This window comes from Anabas testudineus, chromosome 13, assembly GCF_900324465.2.
Source record: "Anabas testudineus chromosome 13, fAnaTes1.2, whole genome shotgun sequence".
NCBI classification, from domain to species: domain Eukaryota; kingdom Metazoa; phylum Chordata; class Actinopteri; order Anabantiformes; family Anabantidae; genus Anabas; species Anabas testudineus.
Genome location: NC_046622.1, coordinates 13,196,492 through 13,222,464, shown reverse-complemented (window position 1 = coordinate 13,222,464; position 25,973 = coordinate 13,196,492). Strand labels below are relative to the sequence as shown.

The window sequence follows — 25,973 nt, the reverse complement described above, 5'->3', positions numbered from 1 at the left end:
GTGAATAACAGACAAAGTCCTTATTTTTCCAACCCTGTGTTTCACTATTGTTCATCAGCCCAGTCCCTTTAATCCGTCTTTCTGTTTCCAGCCCCAGGATCCAGCCGCATATGGTGCTGACTCGTTGCTGGTGGAGACCTCTAGACACTACCTGATGATACGTTACACGCTGCTGCCCTACCTTTACACACTCTTCTACAAAGCCCACACCACAGGCGAGACGGTTGTACGTCCTGTCATGCACGAGTAAGTTATGTAAATCACTGTAAATATAGTGTCAAGTGTGGCGCTGAGGTAATAGTCATTTTCATGATGGTCATTAGCAACTCAGTAAACAACAGAGCTAACAAATAACCTACCAGGAACCTATAGCTACCGTCCAACATCATCCAAGTCAACTGTAGTGGCGAAGGACATTGACAATAAGATAGATACTAAGATACACAATACAATCACCAAAGATCGTCATAGACCAGTACGCAGACATGCACAGTGCTGACAGGGTGAAATACTAAAACTGTTTTTTGCCACAGTATAACAAAATAATATTATCTTCTGTTATGTGTCTCTCTCAAGGTTCTTCTCTGACAGTGAGAGTTGGAATGTGGACCGCCAGTTCCTGTGGGGAAAATATCTGCTCATCACACCTGTACTCGACCCGGTCAGTCAAAAAACAAAAAGGCACACACACGTATATGACCACAGGTGTGACCACCTAACTTAACTGTGGCACACATTAGGAAATGTGTACGGCTTGTGATGCAGATGAGATGATGAGTTACTCACACACACACACCCTGACCTCCACTGGGAAAACATGACATGGGATTTTCTTTGCTGCCCTCCCCTCCTCTCATCCTCCTTTCTTCTCTCTTTCTCATCCTCCCTCTTTTCTCTCAGCTCTAATGAGAGCGCTGACCTCATTACTAGCAGATTAGAAGTGTAGATAGAAGAGTGTTTGCGTGTATTTGTCCGTGTTTGTGTGAATTGCCGTGCGCCTGTGTGTGTGTCTAAATCTGAGTACTTGTACGTGCATGCGTATGTGTGCATATGCAGCGAATGCGGTCATGTCAAAGTGGCCTGATTAATAAGCAATTTAGCACGGCCTCTTGTGAATTACAGAATAGTGGAAAGCGAATTGGATTCATAGAGGGGCTGGGGGGATAAAGTAACTTCAATCAGTGTGACTGTGGAGAAGTTTCTAATACAAAAGTTGTGGGTTTAAGCTTGCCTCAGTGTTTGAGCTGTCCTGAGAGCAAAGAAAGGTAGGGGTCATAACGTGGCTGTGCAGGTTTTTTAGTCTTACTAATTAAAAACATAAATTAGACTAGCACAAATAGCAATCAAAAGTGACCCTACCTTTGGTCCTTTTAAGGCTAGAGGCAGAGCAGAAACAGATAAAGGATAAAAATAAATCCATTATCAATGGGTGTGTTCAGGGCTGGCATCAATTATGATCAACCATTAATTTTCTTTCTCTTTAAAAGCAATGTGCCCTGCATCAAAGTGCCCCGATAATTGAATCGAGTGAAATGACTGCAATACAACTATGAATCTCCGAGGAGGAAAATCACGACCTTGCTTGTGATGGTGCAGAAATGTCATAAATGAATTTACAGTACATTAGACAAACTTATTCGGGAATTAGCTCAAACGCTTGCTTACCATCTACTGCACTGGGCTGAAGACTGTGTGACATGGATGCAGTCAACCCTGCAATTCTCACTTAATGCATCATGGCACATTCTGACAGCTCCATGTTGAAAACCAGTCATTCACACAGCACAACCACATGTATACAGTTGGAATGAAAAAATACAAGTTATTTTTCTTTCTGCTTGAGGGAGTTCAACTACGAAATCAATTTGGCCAACGTATGATCCACAGAGTTGGAAAGCTTGAGTAACATTTGTTCATCTTCTCAGACTTTGCATTAAACCAAAACCTAAGCAAAGACAAACCATGCAGCTTGATGAGTACTGACAAAGACCCCATCCTCAACCTCCCCTCCCACTTATCTTTCATGGCAGAGAACATCAAATAGGTGGCATCATGTACTAAACAATTATAACCAACCTGTAGATAAGCAACACGGCAGCACAGTGTGCCTCATTGACGTGAAGCTCGGTACTATTTTGGGCTTCTGCTCTGTCACGCAACTTGCAGCTCTGTTTCCAAATGACTTGTAATGTGGATAAATATGCATCTTTTGTGGTGGCAGGGTGCTGCTGGGCTGTGCTGCCATGGTTGAAGTCAGGGTGAGGGCAGGTGCTGAGAGCGCAGAGCCTACAGACTGCTACGGATGCATCGGGCTGTGAAGGGCCACATGACGAGCTAGTGCTGAGAGAGGTCACAGGCTGATCTTTAACAACCCCTGCGATCCTACCATCACTTTCCTTTTACATTATTCTCATCCCCGTGCCTCTCTCTATTTATCACTCTGTCTGCCTGCCTCTCCCCTTCTCTAATGATGCTCTCGCTCTATCATTCAGATCAGTCGATGCTTTAACCTTGATCTCTGTGATAAACTGGCAAGAACCCCTGCACTTTCGCTCTCTCTCTCTCTCTCTCTCTGTCATCCCCTCTGGTCTTCATCCACACTTCCACTCTTCCTCATCATGTCCATCTTCTTTTTAGCTTATCCTTTCATCAAACATTGGCTCCCTTTTCTCATCTGCATTCTCTTAATCAGCTGCTGTCAACTCACCCTTGTGATCCTGTTTGATTTTACTGCATCTCTTTTTCACCCTCTCGTTCCTCTGCTCTCATCTACCCCAGCTACCATCTGATCATTCTGCCAGTATAAATCTTTGACCCACCTGATCAAATTTTACCTTATGGCTAACTTAGCTTCAGTACTCTAAATGAGGATACAGACCTCATGCCTTGTCCCTCTCAATCACAGTTAGCAGCAATGCTAAGTCCTGCAGTCCCTTCCCATTAGTCAGCAGGGTGAGTGATAGGCACCGCGAGCAAATCAGACACCAGAAAACGAGGTATAGGGGGAGCATCCATTTCCCCAGGCTGTCATCCCACAGGCTGTGCAGCGGTTGTGACAGGTGATCGGCCTCAATCTGCGACTGGGGCCCCTGAAGACGACATTAAGTCATTTTATTTGGTTAGCAGGCCATTACAGCAATATGTCTTTATCATACTTCAACCTTTGCGGTGTTTCCCAGGTGTGTTGTAGGCGTTAGGTGCTTTTGAAGTTTGCTCTCATTTGCCAAGAAATTACCTTCACATTCTGGTACCTGTTTATGTTTTTTCTCAGCTTCACTCGTCTTTCTAATGACTGGCTTCAGCAGGCCATTAGGACATGTTGCTGAAGAGAGACCCAGAGAGCGAGATGTTGGTGCTGTCATGACATGACATCCTTGGCCTACAGCTGACACAGTGCATATCGCAATTTGGTCCTTTATGAGAAAGACCTGTAGTTCTCTCCTTTTCTCTCGCTGTGCTGTCTGTATTTATCTCTCTCCCTCTCTCCTTCTGTTCTGCCCTGTCAGAAAGAGCAGGGAAGTGACAATGCTATCAAAAGGCTTGGTGCTCTTCTATTGATTGTTCGTGCCTGTCCACCACCTTAAGCCATCAAAGGCTGTCATCTATCAGTCGTCGCTTGATGCTGTCTTTTCCATCATCTGTTGCATCACAGCTCTGTACTATAAAATGTCAAAAGGGCTTTGTGGAAACTTTTTTTTTTTTTTTTTGATGATAGGCAGTTTTAAAATAACTTTCCTTGATGGAAATGTTTTATCTTCTTCTTCTTATTTATTATTAAGGAGCTATACAGTATCAGGAAATATCCAGTCTTCCTTTGTTATGCATTGTAACTTCTGTTCTCACATTAGGCTTGTGAGCATGGTACATTTTGATGTATCAGACTTGGAATCAGTACTGTGTGTATGCATTGTACTAGGTAAATAAAAAAGGAAAAAATATGCACATATTTAAAATTAAGATAAGCATATTTAAAAATGCTTTTCTTTTTCTGCAGGGTGTGGACACGGTGGAGGCATATTTACCAAATACTGTGTGGTATGACTATGAGACGGTAAGAATTTTGCTGAGCTATTTGCTTTATCGTTACCTTCAGCACAGGTTGACCCAATAAAATGCACATGACATCTTCAGTGGGATACATAACATCTAATAAAAGTATGTGAACTGTTTGGAATTTCATGGTTTTCTGCATTAATTTGTCATAAAATGTGATCTGATCTTCATCTAAGTCAAGAGTATTAAGAAATATTATGTGCCTAAAATAATCACATTTTATGCTAAATTAATATAGGAAACAAATGCTTTTTAATACGTTCTAGACTTTTTCTTGCCAATGTATATAGTGCTCCACAAAAAAGTATTTCAGTGGGGTTTAGTGGGATTATGTTACATTAGTGGAATTAACACACACTCACAGAACATGTATCACGTGAAAGCCTTTGCCTCAAGTTCTTTGTTTGAGGCTGAGACATGAGAGAGATAAGAGCAAAAGTGAGGATAAAGACAGAGTGAAAGAGAGAACAGAAAAGAGAGGAGCGAGACTATCTCTGTGACAGAGAGATAAAAGAGGTGTTGAGTTCCCGTAGGACCTTATTTGGGCGTCACAGTGGCGATGTAAAGTGCCCACTGATCAGATGAACGATTAGATTGGCTGTCTTGCCGCCGGCCCCTTGTCCCGCTTGGTCCCCTGTGATTATCTGGGTAGGAGGATGGAAGGGTGGGGGGAGTATTGATGTAGTGAAAATGACCATGAAAAACAAGTTACAAGGCAAAGAAATAATGGGAAAACCAGATGGATGAAGGAGGGAAAACAGATAGGATGGGAGGTGAACAAAGTGAAAGAAGGAAAAAGAAAGACAGCACATAAAATATTAGAGAGAGAAAAGAAAAAGCAGGGACAAGAAAGATGAGAAGAAGAAGGATGGAGGGAGGGGGCGGGGATAACCGTACACTATGCAGAGGAGTGGGAAGATGGCCGGCCAGCAGAACTGAGAAGAAGAGAAAACAAGGCTAGAGAAGACCTCCTTAAGGCAGACAATGAAGGGGTGATACGATCTGAAATTGCTTATAGACGCTCCACTAACTCCAGCCCACACACACGCCCATAATCTACTGTACGGCATAAAATGGCACACACACACACATGCACACACACGTGCACGCACCATGGGAATGGAGGAAAATGGGATAAAAAAAAAAAAAAAAAAGAATTAGAGCAACACAAGAGAGAATACCAGGAGGTGAGGAAGGAAGTAGGTAGAAAGGGGAGTGAGAGGAGATGAGAGAGGAGAGTTTTAAATAGTTTTAGGCTGGTCTGAGGATTCAGTCCTCAAGGGATCAGAAATTAACTGTGCTCTATCTGGACCCTCAGAGAAATAAGTGGATGGGGCACAGAGACTGAGAGAGAGAGAAAAACAAGAAGAAGAATTTGTCTGCTCCTCTTAAGTAAACAGTTGCAGCACATCGTAGACTTTGTTTCTGAATTGTATTTTGTTAGGCCTGGGTTTGTTAGATAGTCGTGTCATCATATAAGGTTACGAGCCTACAGTATTTTCGACTCCAAATCAGGTTTATCTTTGTGTTGGAATTACCTTTCCATCCCCCCACTGCACTTGAAATTTCAAACGGATATTTTTTTATTCAGTACAAAGCAGAGGTGCAAATAAAGTGAGGTCTGTGGAGAAGCCAGAGTAAATAATTTAGAAGCTGGCCACACAAAACCAAGGCTATCCCAATCCCACTAGATACCATTACCTTACCTTACCACTACGAGTAAGTTAGAGAGACGGGGACAAGGTTCGTTTTGAACATGTTTGGAATAATTTGATAAGCTTATGCAATGGAACTTTATGCAACAACTTACGCAAGCGGGTCAAGTATGTACAGTTTTGAAGAGTGTAAGTTATTACTGGAAGGCTCTAAGGTCATTATTAATATCAGTAGGTTTGCTGCTGTAGGGGGTTTTAAAGTATCCTACATGCACTGTGGTAATGTGCAAAGCAGCTTTGGAACGATTAGTACTTTACCATCTCAAACACTGCATCAGGTTTACAGACCCAGATTAATAAGTGACCCGCTAACACAGGAGGGAAACATGCTTCCCCTGCATTTCTTCATTAGTGTTAAATGGGCCTACAGTCAAGCTTTGTTTTAGCACAGTCATCTAATAACTAGAGTTGTGCTAAATTAACCCCAGCCCTATCTCAAATAGGTTGTATTGCCCACAGAATACACACGGGGGGTATTCAGGTGGGTTAATAGATTCTGTTGTCCTCTGTACCAATCAGATGGAACAACGGACAACTACTGGAAAAGTCAAACTGTATCTACCAGCTGACAAGCTTGGACTACACATCAGAGGCGGGGCAATCCTACCCACTCAGAGACCTGATGTCACCACCACATACAGGTACACACACACACACACACACTGTCATACCTATGAACCGAATCACTGATACGTCAAACTGTCTCTTATTACATTTACTGTGATTCACATGTACATATTTAGCTGTGTTTTGCACTCTGTAGGGTGTTTGAACCTTTTTCTGTGTGTTTATGGTTACACCTCTAGCCGCCGTAACCCTATGGGTTTGATCGTTGCTCTTGATGAGAACAGCCAGGCAGCCGGGGAACTGTTCTGGGATGATGGGGATTCCCGAGGTACTGATGCTTTTATCATTGTCGTTCTGTGTTTGTGCTCATGTGTTGACGTGTGAGACTGGATCACATGCATTTTTATTATTACCACTCGTGCAGGCATCCTTTCGTGAGTGTCAAGTTGAAGTCTGCGTCTTATTAAGCACAAAGAATCACACAAGTCGATGTGGCTGTTCAAACACTGTCAGTCAGCTCACACAACAAGTGAAGGGCAATTACGCTACTGTGCGACTGTGTCAGATGCCTGGGACAAACATTTGCTTTTTCTCTTTACACAGAAACCGTGGAAACAGGCAACTACATCCACTACACATTCTCCGTTGTCTATGTAAGTTTCCTTCGCATGCATCCGAAACATCTTATAGACGTATTCCGTCTGATCTGAACTCAAGTTCAGAGTTCAAAACCACCAGAGAGTTCTGACTTTCGTAGTCCAAGCAAGACTGATCCATGTTAGACTGCTGAAGCTTTGTTAGATCAAGTACCTCGTGTTCCTGCTTCACACAGCACCGAGGATTGCCTTGCATGTTTAATGTATGCCAGTGATTTTTTTATTTTTTTTCCTGAGCATTAGCATTACACCGCAGTAGAGGGTTACAGACAGGAAATCCATCTGAACAGCTATTTGACTGATGGATATAAGTTCAAGAAGTTTATGCATTACCGGTATACAGAGGAACAGCAACATTCATCTATCTGTCAATTTGCCTGAAAAAAGCAAAAGGTTTTAAACACATGTTTTATATTAAAGAATGTAAATTGAGAAAGGACATCAGCATTTTAAGGCTTCAACGTTAATGGATGGTCTCTGCTTCATAGGGACAACTGACAATGCAAGTGACCCATGCTGGCTACAAGGACCCAAACAATATTAAGTTTGAGAACATAACCATCCTCGGAGTGCCTTATCCTCCCTCGTCTGTCTCTGTGACTCAAGTTGGGACCGGAAGCCCTGGAACCCCGACCACTCTGCCAAACTCCAACATCCAGTATGATGCAGACAAAAAGGTAAACACACACTTTTATAAAAACTCCTTTATTAATTATTTTTTGTCTACAAGTTTAGCATTAGCATTACATAGTTATAACCCAGTATGTAATTATTTCCGCTTTGTCGGGAAAACCTTGCTGCAATGTTGGAGCACACAAGCAAGGTGGATGGGTTCTGCAGTGGCCATGCCATTTGTTTCAATAAAACCAGGAATGAATCCATTACTGTAGATTTCAAGGTTAGCCTCTAAGTGAAAGAAATGATAACAATTTATATTAGGTGAGGATCATAAAAGCTTTGTGTGAGTGTGTGTGTGGGCGAAAGGGTGAGAAAGTATGACTAAGACCAATGATCCTACAGTCAGGACCCAAAGTTATGAACAAAAGCCAAGAGCCTATAAAGTGTCAAGCGCTTCTGCTAAGTGAGACTATATCCAGATGCTTTGTGTGCTTGCGTGTGTTTGTGTGCACACATATGTTTGTATGTATGTGTAGTAGCGGCTATGCCTGTGCAGATCGTCAAGGTCTTTTCTGGTCACACGCACATAAGCATGCATTTATCAAATGACTCTCAGCGGTAATCATTTCCTGGGTGTGAAGGGTAAATGTGCTGTTAAGCCTAAACTCTGACTTGTCACGTCCATCAGTCTTTGTATGTGCAGTCAGACTGGGCCTTGAATAGAGCTCACAGCCACCAAACATCATTAGTTCCATATGAACTCAAACTGAGCTGTGCTTTGCAATATATTTTACGAGTCACATTGACTCATAGAATTGTATTTATTTTTGTGACTTGGTTGCATTTTTAATCATTTTCTGCACACTAAAGCCGATGTTTGGCTACATAGAGGTTATTTTGCTACTTCGAACAGTGTTATAGCATATGTATGAAGTGCTGTACCTGTACAATCTTTGTATTCCTTTCTTGCTTTTTTCCTTCCTTCTTTTTCTCTATTTTTATCTTGTTATTTATCTTTCTCCAGGTTCCTGCTGTTGTACAGTCTCTTTGCACATTTTTCTTAATATGACTTATGACTTGTACGCTAGTGTGTCCTATTTGAGACATTTTACAAAATTAAATAATAGTAGAGAAGTAGTAGAAGTCTACTCTCCAGCTGAGGTTGCATCAGATGGTGACTGTAGTGACTAGAGTGAAATGGGCTCCCTGAGATTTGCTGTGAGAAAGACTCATAGTTCCAGATCCCCATAGAGGCTGCAGGAACACAGAGGGAATTTAACAGCTGTGACTTAATTGATAGCACACGTAACTTCAAGTGTACAGCTTGTCCCCAAGAAAGCATATCTGAGCTTACTTGGATAAAGAGATAGTTCACTCTGAGGCAGCTTGGTTCCCACATTGGCATCTTTGGATAAATAATTACATCCTCCTGACGCTTTCCCTCCCAACACTTCATCAAATACACAGGTTCTGTTCTTGCACGGCCTGACCCTGACCCTTGGAGAGACCTACCTGGTGAAGTGGGAAATAAAAGAAGAAGAGTACCAGCGCTTGGACTGCTATCCAGAGGAGAATGCAGATGAGGAAAAGTGCAAAGCCAGAGGCTGCGTCTGGAGGGTGAGGGGTGACACCAATGACGTTAACATGGACTTAGACACATTATTTCTATATTCTGAAAATCCTTTATGTTTTTCCTCTTATCAGCCAAGCGACACTGTTCACATTCCATGGTGCTTCTACCCTGAAGACTACGGATATAGTGTTACTGCCGCTGAAGAAACCAACTCAGGCATGACAGTTGATATCACTCGGAACATGAAATACAAGAGCAGTGGTCGCCCCGACTCACCGGACATCAACACACTCCGTGTTGAGATCCGGTACCACACCAGTGACATGCTGCAGTTCAAGGTGTGTATTTTTTGTGTTTGTGGTAGTAACGATACATTCTCTTGGGCATCAGGCTCATAAACACACACGCACACGCATACTGTACATACACTAATACACTCACATCTCACCCCCCTTCAGATCTGGGACCCGACCACAGAACGTTATGAAGTTCCAGTGCCGCTGTCGGTTCCTGATGCTCCTGAGACTGACGAGAACAAAAGGCTTTACAAGGTCCTTTTTACCAAAAACCCATTTGGCATCCAGGTCATAAGGAAAAGCACAGGAACCACGATGTGAGTATTGAGTTATCCAAGTGGTCCAGCTGGGATGAAGCTGTCGTTTTGTGTTGTCATGAGTTTTGAATTAACTGGGGGTCATTCATTTATTGTTTTCTTATCTCTGCCTTTTGGTGAGGACAGTCTTCTTCATTAGTTTTGTATGTCGATGTACCTTCCGTGGTTGAATAGAGGTTAACTTGAGAAATAATAAATCAATTCATAATTGTCCTAACCATGAAGGTCACCTATAGGGTGGTGTCTCACCAGTCCATAATGGGTAATAGATATGTTTCTATTCATAAGCAATAGGTTGACATTGGATGAAAAAAGTATTATTATTTCCCGGCAAGAAGCTTTTCTTTCCCGCCTGATTAAAGTAACAGTGCTGATTCAAGTCCTGGGCCACTGTTACCCAATCAGACATACTTAGGAAAGTTGCCCTGTATATCAGCATCTAAAGTAGTTACTTCTTGTTCAGCAGTTGAGTTGATGTCACACGAGGCAGTCAAGCCACGACGAGTCTTTTCAAAGAATATCTTAAAGCAAGGGTGACATTATTCTGTAGCTAAGCCCTCCGTGTTTTTTAGAAGTGTCAGTTAAAATTTTACTAATTAAAATTTATGAAGCAAGTTGAAGGGATGTCTGCAGCTCCTATGGGTTATTATGCTTATTTGTGTCAAACATATTGTGAATAACTCCCTTTGACAATGATTCCCTCTCCCCTTCTCTCATTGATTTAATCCTCTGTCATTTCTTCTCAGTTGGGACTCCTCTCTGCCAGGTTTTACCTTCTCCGACATGTTCATCCAAGTGTCTACTCGACTGTCATCGGAGTTTGTCTACGGCTTTGGAGAAACAGAGCATCCCACCTATAAACACAACCTCAACTATCACACCTGGGGAATGTTCTCCAAGGACCAGCCTCCTGGCGTAAGTATCAAGCTAAAGCATGTGTGTGCATGTGAAAAAAAAAAACTAGCACAGCACACGTGTGTCAGATTTAGCTGTTAGTAAAGACCACATTTGATGCAAAGTGTACTAACATACCTCACCTAAAGTAATGTTCAGCTGGTAGTGACCTAGATTATAGTTTACAGCAGCGACCTTTCCTTCTCCTTTATTTGAACATTGGCATCCTCCATCACACCAATTTTGTGGCTGTTATGGCATATGTAACAGAGCACTCAGCACTGCATGTCCTTAACATCACATCCTTTAGAGACTACAGAGGTGACTTGTAAACAACCTTCCTGCACAGTATGTAAACTTGTCGTTCTCTTGTTTCGTGTCACTTTGAGGCGTTTGCCGTCGATGTGAACGGCGGTTATAGAGTGTCATCGTGTTTTCCCTACCGGTGTCAAGGCCAGACAGGGTGAGGGTTCCACATGCATCAGCGTTATCAAGCCTAATTGCTGAGCTGTCAGGACAGCTCCACAGGGTTCAGACAAATGTTACGGGGCCCCTCTGAGAGCAAGGGAATTAGAGTTCAGAAAAAAAAAACGGAAGAAGCGAAGTGGATGAAAATGAGGAAAAAGAGATCAAATTAAAGAGACGGGATTACACGGACCTTGTCTCCTTGATATAATAACATGAAACCAGATTAGACAACACTTTAAATTACCCATAAGCAACACCTACAAACAGAGACAACGGAAAGAAGTTGTAATTTGCAAAGACATGGTGAGATTGTGGTGAGCAAATAAAAGAGCTGCTCCTAATAATAAACTAGACCAAGCGAGCAGCTTAAAGTGGTGATCAGCTTTAGGGTTTGTGGCAAATTTACCAGTTTTTCACCACTTTTCTGTCACTAGCAGGTCAAACGACTGTAAACCACCAAATCACCGTGTTGTCAGTCATGGTGAAAGGATCGGGATATTGTCTTTTATGTAAATGTTGCTGTTTTTTTTTGTTGATAGTATTTGTACATGCATAGCCACAAAGATGCGATGACAGTAAAATGAAAAAGAAACATGGTTTGAAGTTAATATTACTGTGAATGGGCCAACTTCAGTCATTAACTGAGTTGTGAACAATAAAGAAGGGTATAAAGACAATGTTTTATACATTTTTTTAATCCTTTTTTTTTTTTTTTTTTTTGGTTTAGAAAAGTATTCACATAAATTTATCCAGCATGCAAAGAAGATAACATAGATAGAGAGGGACAAAGAGAACACTGTCACTAGCTGTCACTGCTGTGGGTAGATGAGCCAATGACCTTTCTCCCTTTCTCCTTCTGGAAGGAGCAGTAGCGGGGCCACAAGGAAGCACACACAGACAAATAGCAAGAAAAAAACACATTCAAACAAAAAAAATGAAGACAGAGCCTGTCCTCAGTGGTATCATATCACAGTTTAACAACTTCTTATGTGCCAGATGTGCAGGAGGTAGTTGGAGTGTGACGTAACAAGAAGTTTTCATTGCAGAACTGTGACATTTGAAAGTGGCAGATTTCCTTTTTTCCCATTGCCCTCTGTCTGTCTAGTTGCATCCTAGTATGGAAGTAAAGGCACATACGCCATACAGACGTTTATTAATGTGAAAAATCATCACAGAAAATACAAAAGAAAAGGTTTTCTCTATCAGTAATTTGCAAGGTTGAGTGTGGTATCCACCAAGCTACAATTTTGCCATTAAATGTAATGCTCTGTTAGCCACATTTAAGACATTGTGATTTTGTCATAGTTCCCAGCAGCAACCCAAATCCCAGAATAGCCTCCCGGCTCTGTTGATGTCTTCCATCTGAGGCTAGTTTACAGCCTCGTTAAAACATTTCTGAGATTTGTGGGAAATATGAGGTGCTACAGAATAACTGACACAGGAAGTGAAAAGAAACACTCTAGTCTGTGTGCATTCATTTGCATAAAGAATAGTTGTCGGAATATTTTCCCCTACTTTTGGGAAAACTGTTGAATGTTGACAGCGCAGGGAGCAAGCCCATTGGAGTAGTGTTGTTGTCATATCCAAATCCATAGATACAATGAGAAATGCTCTGTGAGATGTAAAGAATAATGCTCATGAATAACCAAAACAGTGCACAAACAAACATCAGTATAAGCAACGGAAAAGGCTGATTCTTTAACCGGTGTTCTTCATACTTTCCTTTTACTTCTCCCCTTCTGTTGCTCTGCTACAGTACAAGTTGAATTGCTACGGAGTGCACCCCTTCTATATGGGCCTTGAGGACACTGCAGATGCACATGGTGTGCTGCTGCTAAACAGCAATGCAATGGGTGAGGGAAACAACACACACACACACACACACACACACACACACACACAGCAAGAGCACACACACCATACACAAATGTAATCAAACATCCCCGCACCCAGACGCACATTCACACTCAATTACGTACCACTTAATAAACATTTTTCTTCTTCCTTGCTTTGCGTCCAGATGTGACTTTCCAGCCCACTCCAGCTTTAACCTACCGAACTCTGGGAGGCATCCTAGATTTCTACATGGTCCTGGGACCCACGCCTGAGATGGTGGTGCAGGAATACACTGCGGTAAGTCTTCTTGGACGTCTGGATTGTTTGTGTGTGTAACCATGTGCACTGATCTGTGTGTTTCTGCACGTATGTGTGTGTGTGTATGTGTGTGTTTTGTGTCTGGCCCTGGGCCGCTGTTGATGGACTGCAGCAGCTGGGAGTTCCTCGCTTCATAGCGCTCCTTCATTTAGCCAATCTAAACACTCTCTCGAACACACACACACACACAAACAGTCAAACAAACACTTTATGGATGCTGTCCTGTTTCCCTGCAAAACAACTTTTTTCTGTGCTGAACTATTTTGACTTCCTTGTTTGTTTTTCTTCTTAACAGCTGATTGGACGACCCGTTCTACCTGCCTATTGGTCCCTTGGGTTCCAACTCTGTCGCTATGGTTATGCCAATGATTTGGAGATAAGAGATCTATACACTGAAATGAGGGCAGCGGGTATACCTTATGTAAGTCAAAGACTTTCTTTAAGATGTGAATTAAAAATAAAATCATCAACAGGGTTTTAATAACTGAGAATGATCATAGTTCCACAACACAAATAATTTGTTCCCATTCAAAGTGATTATATTCTTTCTTTTTTAAATACAAGTTTTATTTAAAGCATATGTACACAGTAAATTAACTGTGAAATATGAATTTATACAATTAATATTACTACTACTTTTTGGAAAAGTAATATATAGCTGCAAGAAAAAGTACATGATCTGATCTTCATCTGAGTCAAGAGTATTAACAAATATAATTTTCCTAAAATAATAATACAAAAACTCTTCTGATCTTCCATGTCTTTATTGAGAACAACTGTAAAAATATCAAAAAGGGTTCCAAAGTGATCTCAAATACTTTAGCAATTCACCAGTCAGTTACACTACAGTTAGGCAAACAATCTACAACAATCTTGGGACTGTTGCTACTCTACCAAGAAGTGGGAAGCCAGCCAAAAACAATGACCCAACTTCTACCAAAGCAAGTCCAAAGATAGACCAAGTCAATAGAATGGCTGAATCCAAAGGTCCATCCATTAGGTTTTTATGGTTATTTTCAATAAAATAAATTTTGATTAAAATAAAATTAAAATATTTAAATTATTATTTTTGTAATTATTTTATATTTGTTAATTATTTATATGAAGATCAGATGTCATTTTATGACAAATTAATGCAGAAAGCTACCAATTTACAAAAGGATCACATACTTTTACTTGCCAATCCCTCATTTGTTTATTTGTGATGTGAATGATTAAACCTTTTACAAATGCTATATCCAGCAACAAAAAATAAAGGCCACATGCGATACTGTCCACATACATTACATACAATTACATTTTCTGCATGTCTAAATAGTTTTGCTGAAGAATTGCTTTAGCACAAGGTTTCCTTGTCTTCATCTGTGAACAAAATAACCTAATAGCTTACTCTTGTCCTCTTTAGATTGAACAGTACAGACACATGCACTCAGTGGGATAGGCAGTGCTAAATCCAACACAGTATCTATGCATATTTTTACAATATAATTTAGTTTATGCAGACACTGTGTGAAAAAAAAAAATAGATTCGATAAAATAAATTGGAACAAAGCAAAATGGAAGCATTGATTTCGCAGTTTACACTGGTTCATCCAGTTTAAGTTAATGAAATGTCACCTATAATTTCATTTGAAATTGAAATTTTAGGTTTCGCAACCCCTAGGCATTTCCAGTTTGTATGAGAACTAGTAATTCTGTCTCACTGTTAAATGTGAGCCACACATTTTTTTTTTCCCCAAACAGTATGAGGAACCAAATGTGTATCAAAAAAGAAAGTAATATTCATCTGTAACAGCATTTTGCCTAACTATGACAAGATGTCCCTTGTGGAAATGGACCAGAATCCCTCCTTTTTCATCACTCAGAACAGAACATAGGAATTTCCATCGATAATCAAGTGATCCCCAGAATATGCTTTCACAAAGCTCTAACCTGAAAGCAGCTGACGCCAGCCAAAAAGAATCCTGCATCATTAACTGGAATGAAAGAAGCAGAAAATGCAGCAACCTACAAAGGCTGCAGAGCAGCTAACTTTACAGGCTAACCAACTTAGACTGCCACAGACACGCCAGGCAACCAACACAGATAAAGTTTTGTTCTTACTGGAAGATATGAGCCACGAGCAAAGACAAGCCTCCCTTTCCTAATAGCTCTTGTCTAATAGCATACCATATGTTAAGACAAACTAACCAGATGTCTGTATTTACTAGCAGGAATTTGACATTATAAGAGGAACATGTGCAATTGTTTTCCCTGATCTGATCCATTTCAATTAACATCAAAGTGATTATTATGTTTTTATATATTAGTACAGATAGTGTACCAGCTCTGTGATGTTCTGGGAGCTGAACATGCATCAGACTTAAGTGTAATGCATGTACTAATGACATTACATAATTAACTGTGATTTAAACAGTCTGGTAGCAAACAGCTTCAAATCTGAATGAAATACACAGACGTATTCTTGTTTCCTTTCTGGTTCTGTCTCTTTGTAAGAAAGCATCTGTTTAACTTTGCAATTGGCCTGGTATCCATTGCAGGATGTGCAGTATGCAGACATTGACTACATGGAACGTCAGCTGGACTTTGTCCTGGACTCAGAGTTTCCAAACCTTCCCGCCTTGGTTAATGAAATGAGAGCAGAAGGCATGAGATTCATCTTCATTCTGGTAATGACTCAACATTTTAAAGGCAGAAATATTATGTAGACATAATAAAGATGCTTAAATCTTATACTATTATACTATGTGATGGTTGAATGTTATATTACCATACTACTGGGCACCTTACTGCTACAAAAGTATGTGAGCAATTTGTATATATTTAATTTCAGGATCCAGCCATCTCAGGCAATGAGACCGACTACCCAGCTTTTGAGAGAGGTTTAGCAGCGGATGTCTTCATCAAATACCCCAAAGAAATCAGTGATGAAATTGTGTGGGGGAAGGTAAGAGGGACTAGATGGCCTCACAAAGCCTGTATTGATATAGACAAGATCCAGTGATGGGTGTTGCATAGTGTGCACAGTGTCTGGAGATATGATTTGTATTTTTTGCAGGTGTGGCCAGATTTCCCAAATGTCATAGTGAATGACTCTCTGGACTGGGATAGCCAAGTAGAGGTACAATAGTTCAAATGCTCTCCTCTCTAACACATAATACACTCTTGTTTGTGTCTTTTTGGAAAGTATATTTACCCACTGTACCTACCAATATACAAGATTATCTGATTTCCTCTTTATTTGACCACTTCTAGGAATACAGGGCCTTCACTGCATTCCCTGATTTTTTCCGCTCTACAACAGCAGCGTGGTGGCAAAATGAAATCATGGATTTCTATAATAATACCCTGAAGTTTGATGGCATCTGGATCGTGAGTGACCTCAGAGAGACAAATGATCATATGTGCATGCTACTCTTTCATATCACTCACTCATGTTCTACACCCATTTATCTGTAGGACATGAATGAACCTGCAAGTTTTGTCCATGGCACAGTTGGAGGGAAATGTCTCGGTAATCCACTTCTGGAGAACCCTCCATACATGCCACGTAAGACACATAACTAACGTTTTTTAAAATATGTTTATGTTTCAATTTGACTATAAAACACATATATTAACATTTAAATGATTGTGTGTTTCTGTGTCTTTTCAAAAGCCCTGGAGTCCAAACATCTTGGCTTAAACCATAAAACATTGTGCATGAACAGTGAGCAGATCCTCAGTAATGGAAAGAGAGTCAAACACTATGACGTCCATAACCTCTATGGCTGGTCCCACGCCAAACCCACCTACGAGTAAGTGTGTGTGTATGTGTGCATCCTTTTTGTTTTGTGTGTTTTTGTGCAGTCATGTTTTGTTTGTATGTCATGTTAAAGTGAATGTAGTGGAGTAAAAGTACAATGTCTTCCTCTGATTTAAGTGGAGTAACAGTAAAAGAAATATACAATGAAAGTACAAGTACCTCGGCATTGCACTTACAGTACAGTACAGAGTAAATGCACATGGTTACTGACCCCCTCTGGAAATAGGACACATTTGTTGGCAGATTTACACGACAAAAATACATTTGTGCAGACTACATTAGCATCCTAACACCAACCCTACATGATCTGAACACAGTGAAATTAGATGCAGCAAAACAGAAAAGAGAACAAGAGCAGTAACTATCTTTGCAAACACATTTAGGAAGAAAATTAAGCCACAGGAGATACATAACTGACATCTTGCAGCTATACACAGAAATGTGGTCTCTTCAATTCTGTATGATAATAATCACCAAGTAAAACTACAGTGGTCCTTGTGGTAAAATTCACTTCACACCACGGGGAGGCCAGATTACAGCACCTAGAAGCACCTAGGGATGCTGTGCACCACTGGGGCTTGAACCCAGGTGCATTTGTTTAGAAAATGTTGTATTTTAGCACAGTGCTGAATTTAACATTTACAATTATTGGGCTAATTTGCTTCTAAAATGAACCTACATTTTTACAGAAAGCTTGCTGCAGGATTATGCAATATACTGTACGTGTCTAATATTTGAGTCTTTCTCCTCTTTGCAGTGCCCTGCTGAGTACCACAGGTAAAAGAGGTGTAGTAGTGACCAGGTCTACTTACCCCTCCAGTGGAAAATGGGCTGGACATTGGCTGGGAGATAACACTGCAAGCTGGGACCAGCTATATAAATCCATTATAGGTATTTATGTATATAGAATAAATACTGTATGTTATTGTACTTTATGCCTTTTTAAGTTCTGATGAATCATTATTTTAGCATAACTCCCCCGTTTGCCTTTGTTCTACAGGCATGATGGAGTTCAGTCTGTTTGGCATCCCTTATGTAAGTAGCATCATCGGATCTTGGTTTTGACGAGGCATAATCTTATTGATGTGACCTTGTCCTCTCTAAGCAGATTACAGCAGTCTGAGTGATGTTGTTTTGTTTGCAAGACCCTTTGATCAAAGGACATCTTTGAGATACAATGTGAAGCATGTCATTACAAGCCACACCACAACCGAGCGGGCTCGTGCGTCTCCACCATGAGCTATACAGTACATCATTCTCATTAACAGACAGGCCTTAAATGCAGTTACAATTATTCCATTGTGACCTCGCTTACTTCTCTGTCTCCCTGTGTCCTTCTGCCTTCTCTCATCCTCTCAGTGTGTCTAATAATAATTATAACCTGACACTTTATTGATCCCTGAAAGGAAAATTATTTGCATGCCCCCAGTTCAGCCACAGGGTCAGACACAAAATATCTCTCACTGTGAAAGTGAATTGCTCAAGGACACACGAGAATGATGATGCTTGCAAAAAATAGTTTGACCCCAGCTCCTAGGGTTGAATGTTTTTTTTTTTTGTAGTAACACCTGCCTCCTCCACATTTTTTTTTCATTTTTGTCTCTTACTGTGTCCTCACACACAAAAACACTGTTTGTCCATCCATCTCTTTCAGACCGGGGCAGACATATGTGGGTTCTTTAATCCAGCTGAGTACGAAATGTGTCTTCGCTGGATGCAGCTGGGTGCCTTCTATCCATACTCGCGCAACCACAATAGCATTAACAACCCGGTGAGTGAAATAAAAAGCAGGAGAAACAGAGAGAAACTGGCCTGCAAACAGATTTAAATTCAGTTTCATACCTGACAACATATATGTATTGTTGTCAGGTATAATGTAATGCAAATGTTTTGCAACTGCAAAGTTTTACAGTGCAAACATTTCCTTTAATGCTGGGAAACTGTTGTATTCTCAGGAAATTCTCACCAAACACAGAAATCACACACCAAAATGGCTGCAGGCTGCAGATTTTTCCATCTCACACGATACAAACCGAGATCAAAAGCAGATCAATCTTTCACACAGCTATTTTCTGATATATTAAAACTGGTAACAATAAGAGAATCTGATGTATGTATATGGTAGGAGTTGTGTTTTTATTCCACAGCAATCTCTCTTAATCTGCATCTGACATACACACATACACAAACACACAAAAAGATAGACCTGTTTGGTGGTGTAGTGTCGGTGGCATTCATTCTAGCCATGACCTTTAAGAGCGTTGGAACACATCTGAGAAATCCAATAACGCCCGTCCGGAGATCGATCCCACTGGGCGAAATTTCTCTGCACTGGAGTCTGCAATACCAGACAGGACACAGTTGTGTGTGTCGGTGTTGAGGTGTGTGTGTGTCGGTGCCTGTGCTTTTTAACGGCATGGAGTGGGGATATAATTGAATTCTCAAGGTGATCTGAGCACCACTGCACACCACCTAACCTCTACACCACACACACATTCACCCCATGATTTCAATCATTTAATAATGGCTTGCAAATGGGTGTTTAAACATGGAGAAAATTGACAGAGAGAGAAAAAAAAAAAGCTCACACACAACAGGAGAGAGTGGTGCGAAGTGGCAGATATAAAGGAAGAGGTTAGGTAGACAAAAAAAGAGGAGGGATGGTGTGAGAACCGGCTGGAGAAGGTAGTTTTACCAAATCCACCACAGAGAGTACTTAAGTTATTTTAAATTTCAACTGGCGTCAAAGGACTTTAAATGTTGTAATTTAATACTATGTGTCACCTTGTTACTGTAATTTTATTATTTCTAATTTAATCCTTGTTTGGTGGAATTACATAATTAGTGTCAGCAACACATTGCACAAACTAATATTTGATAAGTGTCAGTCCTGCAGCTCACTTAATCAGTTAAAACTGATTTAATTATGTCAAGCATTATGCTGCAAAAATAATCAATACTAAACTTAATGAACATTAATACATTATGTTATAAACATACAGCATGTGCGATAGAACTGACAAATATTTTTATTATTATTAAAAAAAGCACCTATATTACTTGAATTTGCTTGGAATATAAAACAATATGAATAAATAATACATTTGCAAAGGGCATTATCTTTGGAAGAAACTGAAATAAAAAAGTATCCATAGATCCAGAAAGGATCCACCTAGGAATATTAAAATGTTGTGTTAATGCTTCTGAGCTAAGAGCTAATAATGAGTTAGTAGTAGTTCATAGTTTCATGCTGAAAATGACGCAACATTAGAAACACATCTTAACAAAGTTTAAGATTGAAAACCTCAGCTTCAGTAGCAACAAATGTAAGTTGCCACCTAAATTGTGTCTAGGTGTGTATGAAACTATGTTTTAAGCCATAGAAACTCACTCTAGTCAGTATTCTGACTTCACTGACATTTTACTTCAGTATGCCAGATATACTTATATTTCAACACTTCAGGTGCAGTTTATCGGCTGTGAGACAGAGAAAAACAAACAAACAAAAAAAAAATGACGAGGGAGGGAATTGGTAGAGAATAAAACAAGATGACAACTGAGCAAGTTGAAATGTGGTGAGGGAGGGTGGAGATAACAATTTGAGAGTTGGAACAAGGCTGAATAAGCATTTTAACAGTTGTAACACACCTGGAGGGAGAGGAGGGTGCTTGGTGGAAGAAGGAGAAATACACAAACCGGGGCTGAGAGATGAGAGGAAAGGGAATCAAGGTCAACTATTTATGTAGTCTCCTATTAAATCCCCAATCATCAGACAGTTTGCAACTGTAACCTCCAGTCTGCTTAACAAGGCATTGACAACAAAATATTAACACCACCAACCAGACCAGAAGGTACACAAGGTCAGAGACAGTGGAGAGAGAAAGAGAGCGGAGAATTTTTGCACAGTCATTCCCAGCGCTTCATCAAGCTTAGTGCGTCTTTGCCCTCAGACAACTTTCAGTGTTGACCTTGAGATAATTTCACTGCACCATCAATATACTGCAGTATCCACGGTCACATCAGAACTATGCAAAAGGAATTAAACAGGATGTATGTTGTTTTAGCAGTGTAGTCATATTTGAGTGTATTTTGTTATTCACCCAAAGGGACATATTATTATTTGTCTAAATATACTTTCTGTTTCTGCAATGCAAAACAGAAACCCAAAGGTTTATGAGATGAGGTGAGGGAGTAGATTCCAGACAGATAAATGAAGAAAAAGACCAAGTAGAGGAGAGAAAAGATGAGAAGGGCTGACACAGCCAGATAACCTCATTTTTCCTTGAGGCTGCGTGTGTGAGTGTGTGCGCGCACACACACACATACAATGCTGTCTACAATCAGTGTGCGTCACAAGTCCTTTTTGCCACTAGAAATGTGGCCGTAAATTAGGTGAATTCATAAGATGGATTCTCTGTCTGCTTTTCTCAGTCTTCGGCACTCCGTGCTCACATCTCTTCATCAGTTCGTCTTCTGGCTTCCCGCAGATGAAAAGGCTTCCTTGAGGGGCCCAGCAGACGGTGGTATAACTGTCAAGTCACGGAGGATTTGTGTGATTAAATGTTAAATCTGAACGGGGCTTTTGTTGATCTTGGTGGTGAGCAACATAGGAAACGTATATAATGTTGCTCACCTATATAATTTTTACTTCAGTGTGTAGACTGTGCACTGAACCACTACTTTATCAACATTTGTGTGAACAAATCTTGGTAGACTGCCACTGTCATGAAGTTTTCCAAACGATGCATCTTTGTGGCTGTTACTGTACATTACTTACATTTTCTGATGGTGGTGGTCTGGCGTACTACAACAGTCAGCACCCACTTTAAAAGATGTGCAATATTCCACTAAATAAAACACGTTAATCCCCATAAAGACATATAATAGAGCAATATCTTAATAAATTGCATTTGAAAATAACAGAACCCCTCTTGAACCTGAAGCTTAATGCAACATGGCTGTTGACTTGCCTCATACAGTTCAGAATGGGTACCAGATAATTAAAATAGAAATTCATTCTCACTCATTCATATTCATTTGGCCAGTCTCTCTCTCTCTCTTGCTTTCTTTCAAACACACTTACACAACTTAGCATGATATAGTAAATTGCTGTGGATAGTGTTAGTGATGATTTATATAATTGATTAATGATTATATGTTGTGATTTTTTTCTCCTTTAGATTAAAAGACACATACTGTATTTACTGATTCGGACACACTGTGAAAAGCGCCCCCAGCACACGTACTGACACACAGCCACATCTAAATGCATTATGCACTAAGATGCATACACGGTATCACAGGGAGAAGCATAAGGTGATGACACGCTTCAGCTGAGAGTCTTCATGATCCTCAGTGTGTGTGAGAGTGTGTGTCAGCTTGACCAGACTGATTATTGTCCCCTCTGGAGTAAATGAGCTAATACATTTAGATGGGCCCATATCTACAAAATGACAGCACACTGGGTCCTCTTTTTCTGTCCTTGTCTATTAGGGGGATGATACACTTGTTGCCAATTAAAATTAAGTAAATGTCAGTACAGTGTGTGGCACAATAGTCCTGCTGTCATTCGTCAGGATAGATGCACGCAGACCATTTAAGTTTCTCTGGCATGCTATAAACTAGAAAGAGTTGCTGTCAGTCGTGCCCGGAGGTATTCATTTTCAGCATAGTATGTTCTGAAATCCAAAAGATAACGTCAGCACTGCAAACATGTTCACAAGATAGGGGAAAAAATGGTATGGTGTGTAAATGTACATGTATTTCACATCTAAAAGAAATATACTCCTACTCTGTTTTCTTTTTACTGCATGGCCCTGCAACTTGTAACTGAGGGATAGGAAGTGTAGCAGAAGCCAGAGCTTTAGAAATACTGTGGGCATAATACTGTTCCTGGAGAGTTATGGGTAATTTTGGATGTGCTGTCATGCACTTTACTGAATTTGGGAAAGTTTACACCTTAGCAGCCACAACGTTTGAATTGTGTCACAGTCCACCAACACGTTATTTAGTCCTCATGCTAAAAGCTTTTTCACTTTTTGTATGAAAGCCGCCACAGATTAAGCTTTAAATATTATTTTAATTAACTAGGTAGCAGATTTAATCTGCCAGTGACAATCTTTATTACAGTCATGAAAAATGGATACAATGGTTAACAGGCGTGGCCAGCAGAACTTAGTAGATGGACTATACCAATTACTGTATGACCGACACTGTAAGAAACAGAATCTTCTTGAAAATTGATGAATTAACCCAGATTCAGTTTGCTTATTACTGGGTGTTTTGCTTAACACTCCTTTTCTTTCAGAGACAAGATCCTGTTGCTTGGAATTCAACCTTCACCGATGCATCCCGGGACGTCCTGAACATCCGTTACACCCTCCTGCCCTATTTGTACACACTTATGTTTGAGGCTCATACCAAAGGAACCACAGTGGTCAGACCAGTCTTGCATGAGTAAGCACACACACACACACACACACACACACACACAGATCTTCAGCATAACTTTAATTATTTAGTTGCTTCCAGCTTGGATCTTTTATCCTATTTACTGGTAAGATAACTTGACTTTACAGTTCCTACATCGCCTCACATCAGTATGCAGTATATCACATGCAGTCATTGCTGGACCAGAGTTTTCATTTTACTGCTGCAGCACATTTTCAGCACCAGTCTGTTTTAAAGCCCAACAAATTTTCACGTAGTTGGAATATGTTTCCATCAAAACCTCCCTTATTAGCAGCAGATGTTAAGTTAAATAGGTGGTGGGGGGGGGATTTCAGCTTTATTTACATATCCATAAATCCTGATGTAAGGTTAAAGCTATTTTGTGACATTTGCTCATCTGAATAATTTGACGAGGTAAGAACATTAGAAGTGTCTCCCCTGCCTCAGGGACCGCCATTAAGAAGCCCTCGAGCAATTCAATTGAAGACTATGAGGGCAACCACAGACGACTGTGGCTGTGAAAGTGTGGAGGTGTATGTATGAGAAATTCATTTGAAGACACTCTTATAAGGTCACAGATGGTACTTAAGGAGCTGGCGGGTTATTCGACTTGGACCTTGAAACTATTGAATTCTGAATGTGTACACAAACAGTCATCTGGGATTGGATCTGCAGGAGAGCGCATTAGAAATATATATTTTTTTCTTGTATGTCAAAGGTTTGTGACTGATAGAAGTACGTGGGACGTCTACAAGCAATTCCTCTGGGGCCCAGCCTTACTGATATCCCCTGCCCTTGACATGGTATACACGCACACACTCACACACCTATTTGAACTTCTTTAGGTTTCTTTAACATTATATCATCATCATACACACAATTAAGATAAGCAACTTTTCATCCAGCTCGGTTATGGTTGTCAGTTATTAGAGGGCCTGTATTTGTCTGCTGCTTAACTGATTTGTGATTTACAGGGAGCCAGGTCTGTGGATGGATATATTCCTGATGCGCGTTGGTATGACTTCCACACGGTGAGTTCATGTCTATAACAACCAAGCAACAGCTATAAAGACAAACTCTTTGCTTATATTCAAAGCTGTAGTTTTATTAAAATCATTGCAGATTCAATGTGACTAAAATTGGCCTATTCATCCAGGTATAATAATACAATAGGTAGCACTGAAGAATATTGTTTATATTTCTCTATATTACCACTGGACTAGGAAACCCTATGTGGCTAGCTGATGCTCAGTGTGGATGGATTTTATTAATATATGCTAAACATATAAACTTATCTGTGCAAAACACTGTATGCATTTCATTTTGCGCCGTTTTTGTCTTAAAATAAATACATGTAAAACCAATACGTACTATAGGTAGAACACAGCAAACAACACTGCAAAACTACCACTACAACAAAAACATATTAACAGTTGCAGCTCAACAACCGAAGGTACCTTAATGGCAAAAACAACCACTGAAACATCTCTGTCTCTTTCTAGCTGGGGGACTCCCCATCTGTTACACAGCATCATAAAACCAATAAAACACAAGAAACAACAGTTTAAATGGGAGCACTGGATGGTGTAGAGGAGTAACTTGTCCTCTCAGAAGAGAGAGAGGTGCAAAATCATACGGAAAAAAAAAAGACCAAGGACAAAGTTGTTAACATTCAAAGAAAAAAAAAGTTACAAAGAATTCCTTTAGTGGGTCATAAATTACTGAAATGCTTCAAATGTAGCCTTTATATGTGTCACATATTTTACTGCATGCTTTGTGATTTACTATGGCATAAATGCCAACTGCATGCAAAGGAGTTGTTGCATAAAATGAATCAAAGTTGAATTATCAACACAGTATTTATAGTCCCATAGCATGTAATTATTACTGCTTCCATCAGGCCAAAGATATTGGAGTGCGCAAACAAATGCTCAACATGCCAACACCCATCGACCATATTAACCTTCACGTCCGAGGAGGATACATCTTGCCCTGGCAGAAACCAGAAAACACTACAGCATACAGGTACGTGCACACATCAGCTGTGATGTCAGCATCCTTTATGTGTAGTGTGAAGCGACCGTATGCTGCCGTGTCAAGGACTGTTTCTAATCTATGTAAACATATTTGACCAATATCATCAATGTGAATGTCATGTAGGAAAATTAGTATGTTAAAGAAAGATAAGAGAAACCAGAGGGTGTTTCTGTCCCAGCAGCAGTGAGATCAGGTGGACCCCCCTCAGCACAAATGTCAATGTATCAGCAGTGGGTATAAATAGATGACATCCTGAAGCGATCTGCTCTAACCCTCTCTATCTCCTTTGGTTTAAGTCGGAAGAATCCTCTAGGACTAATTGTTGCCCTGAGTGACAGTGGGACTGCTCAAGGATCGTTCTTCTGGGATG

The 25,973-nt window shown here is 40.3% G+C and overlaps 1 protein-coding gene across 1 annotated transcript in view; it reads left to right on the top strand.

Moving 5' to 3' along the window:
- si (sucrase-isomaltase (alpha-glucosidase)) overlaps positions 1–25,973 on the top strand; it is a 53,302-nt gene that overhangs the window by 20,882 nt on the left and 6,447 nt on the right. Inside the window, exons 18-45 of the mRNA XM_026339841.1 lie at positions 92–246; positions 577–661; positions 3,995–4,051; positions 6,288–6,409; positions 6,575–6,663; positions 6,939–6,988; positions 7,480–7,668; positions 9,077–9,226; positions 9,314–9,520; positions 9,641–9,795; positions 10,542–10,710; positions 12,914–13,010; positions 13,178–13,290; positions 13,607–13,732; positions 15,852–15,980; positions 16,145–16,258; positions 16,370–16,432; positions 16,567–16,683; positions 16,771–16,861; positions 16,970–17,108; positions 17,874–18,007; positions 18,117–18,151; positions 18,771–18,887; positions 23,424–23,572; positions 24,285–24,369; positions 24,541–24,597; positions 25,467–25,591; positions 25,900–25,973. The exon at positions 25,900–25,973 is cut by the window's right edge and continues 15 nt beyond it. Coding sequence (XP_026195626.1) covers positions 92–246; positions 577–661; positions 3,995–4,051; positions 6,288–6,409; positions 6,575–6,663; positions 6,939–6,988; positions 7,480–7,668; positions 9,077–9,226; positions 9,314–9,520; positions 9,641–9,795; positions 10,542–10,710; positions 12,914–13,010; positions 13,178–13,290; positions 13,607–13,732; positions 15,852–15,980; positions 16,145–16,258; positions 16,370–16,432; positions 16,567–16,683; positions 16,771–16,861; positions 16,970–17,108; positions 17,874–18,007; positions 18,117–18,151; positions 18,771–18,887; positions 23,424–23,572; positions 24,285–24,369; positions 24,541–24,597; positions 25,467–25,591; positions 25,900–25,973 — 3,193 coding nt within the window. The remainder of the gene's footprint in view (positions 1–91; positions 247–576; positions 662–3,994; positions 4,052–6,287; positions 6,410–6,574; positions 6,664–6,938; positions 6,989–7,479; positions 7,669–9,076; positions 9,227–9,313; positions 9,521–9,640; positions 9,796–10,541; positions 10,711–12,913; positions 13,011–13,177; positions 13,291–13,606; positions 13,733–15,851; positions 15,981–16,144; positions 16,259–16,369; positions 16,433–16,566; positions 16,684–16,770; positions 16,862–16,969; positions 17,109–17,873; positions 18,008–18,116; positions 18,152–18,770; positions 18,888–23,423; positions 23,573–24,284; positions 24,370–24,540; positions 24,598–25,466; positions 25,592–25,899) is intronic.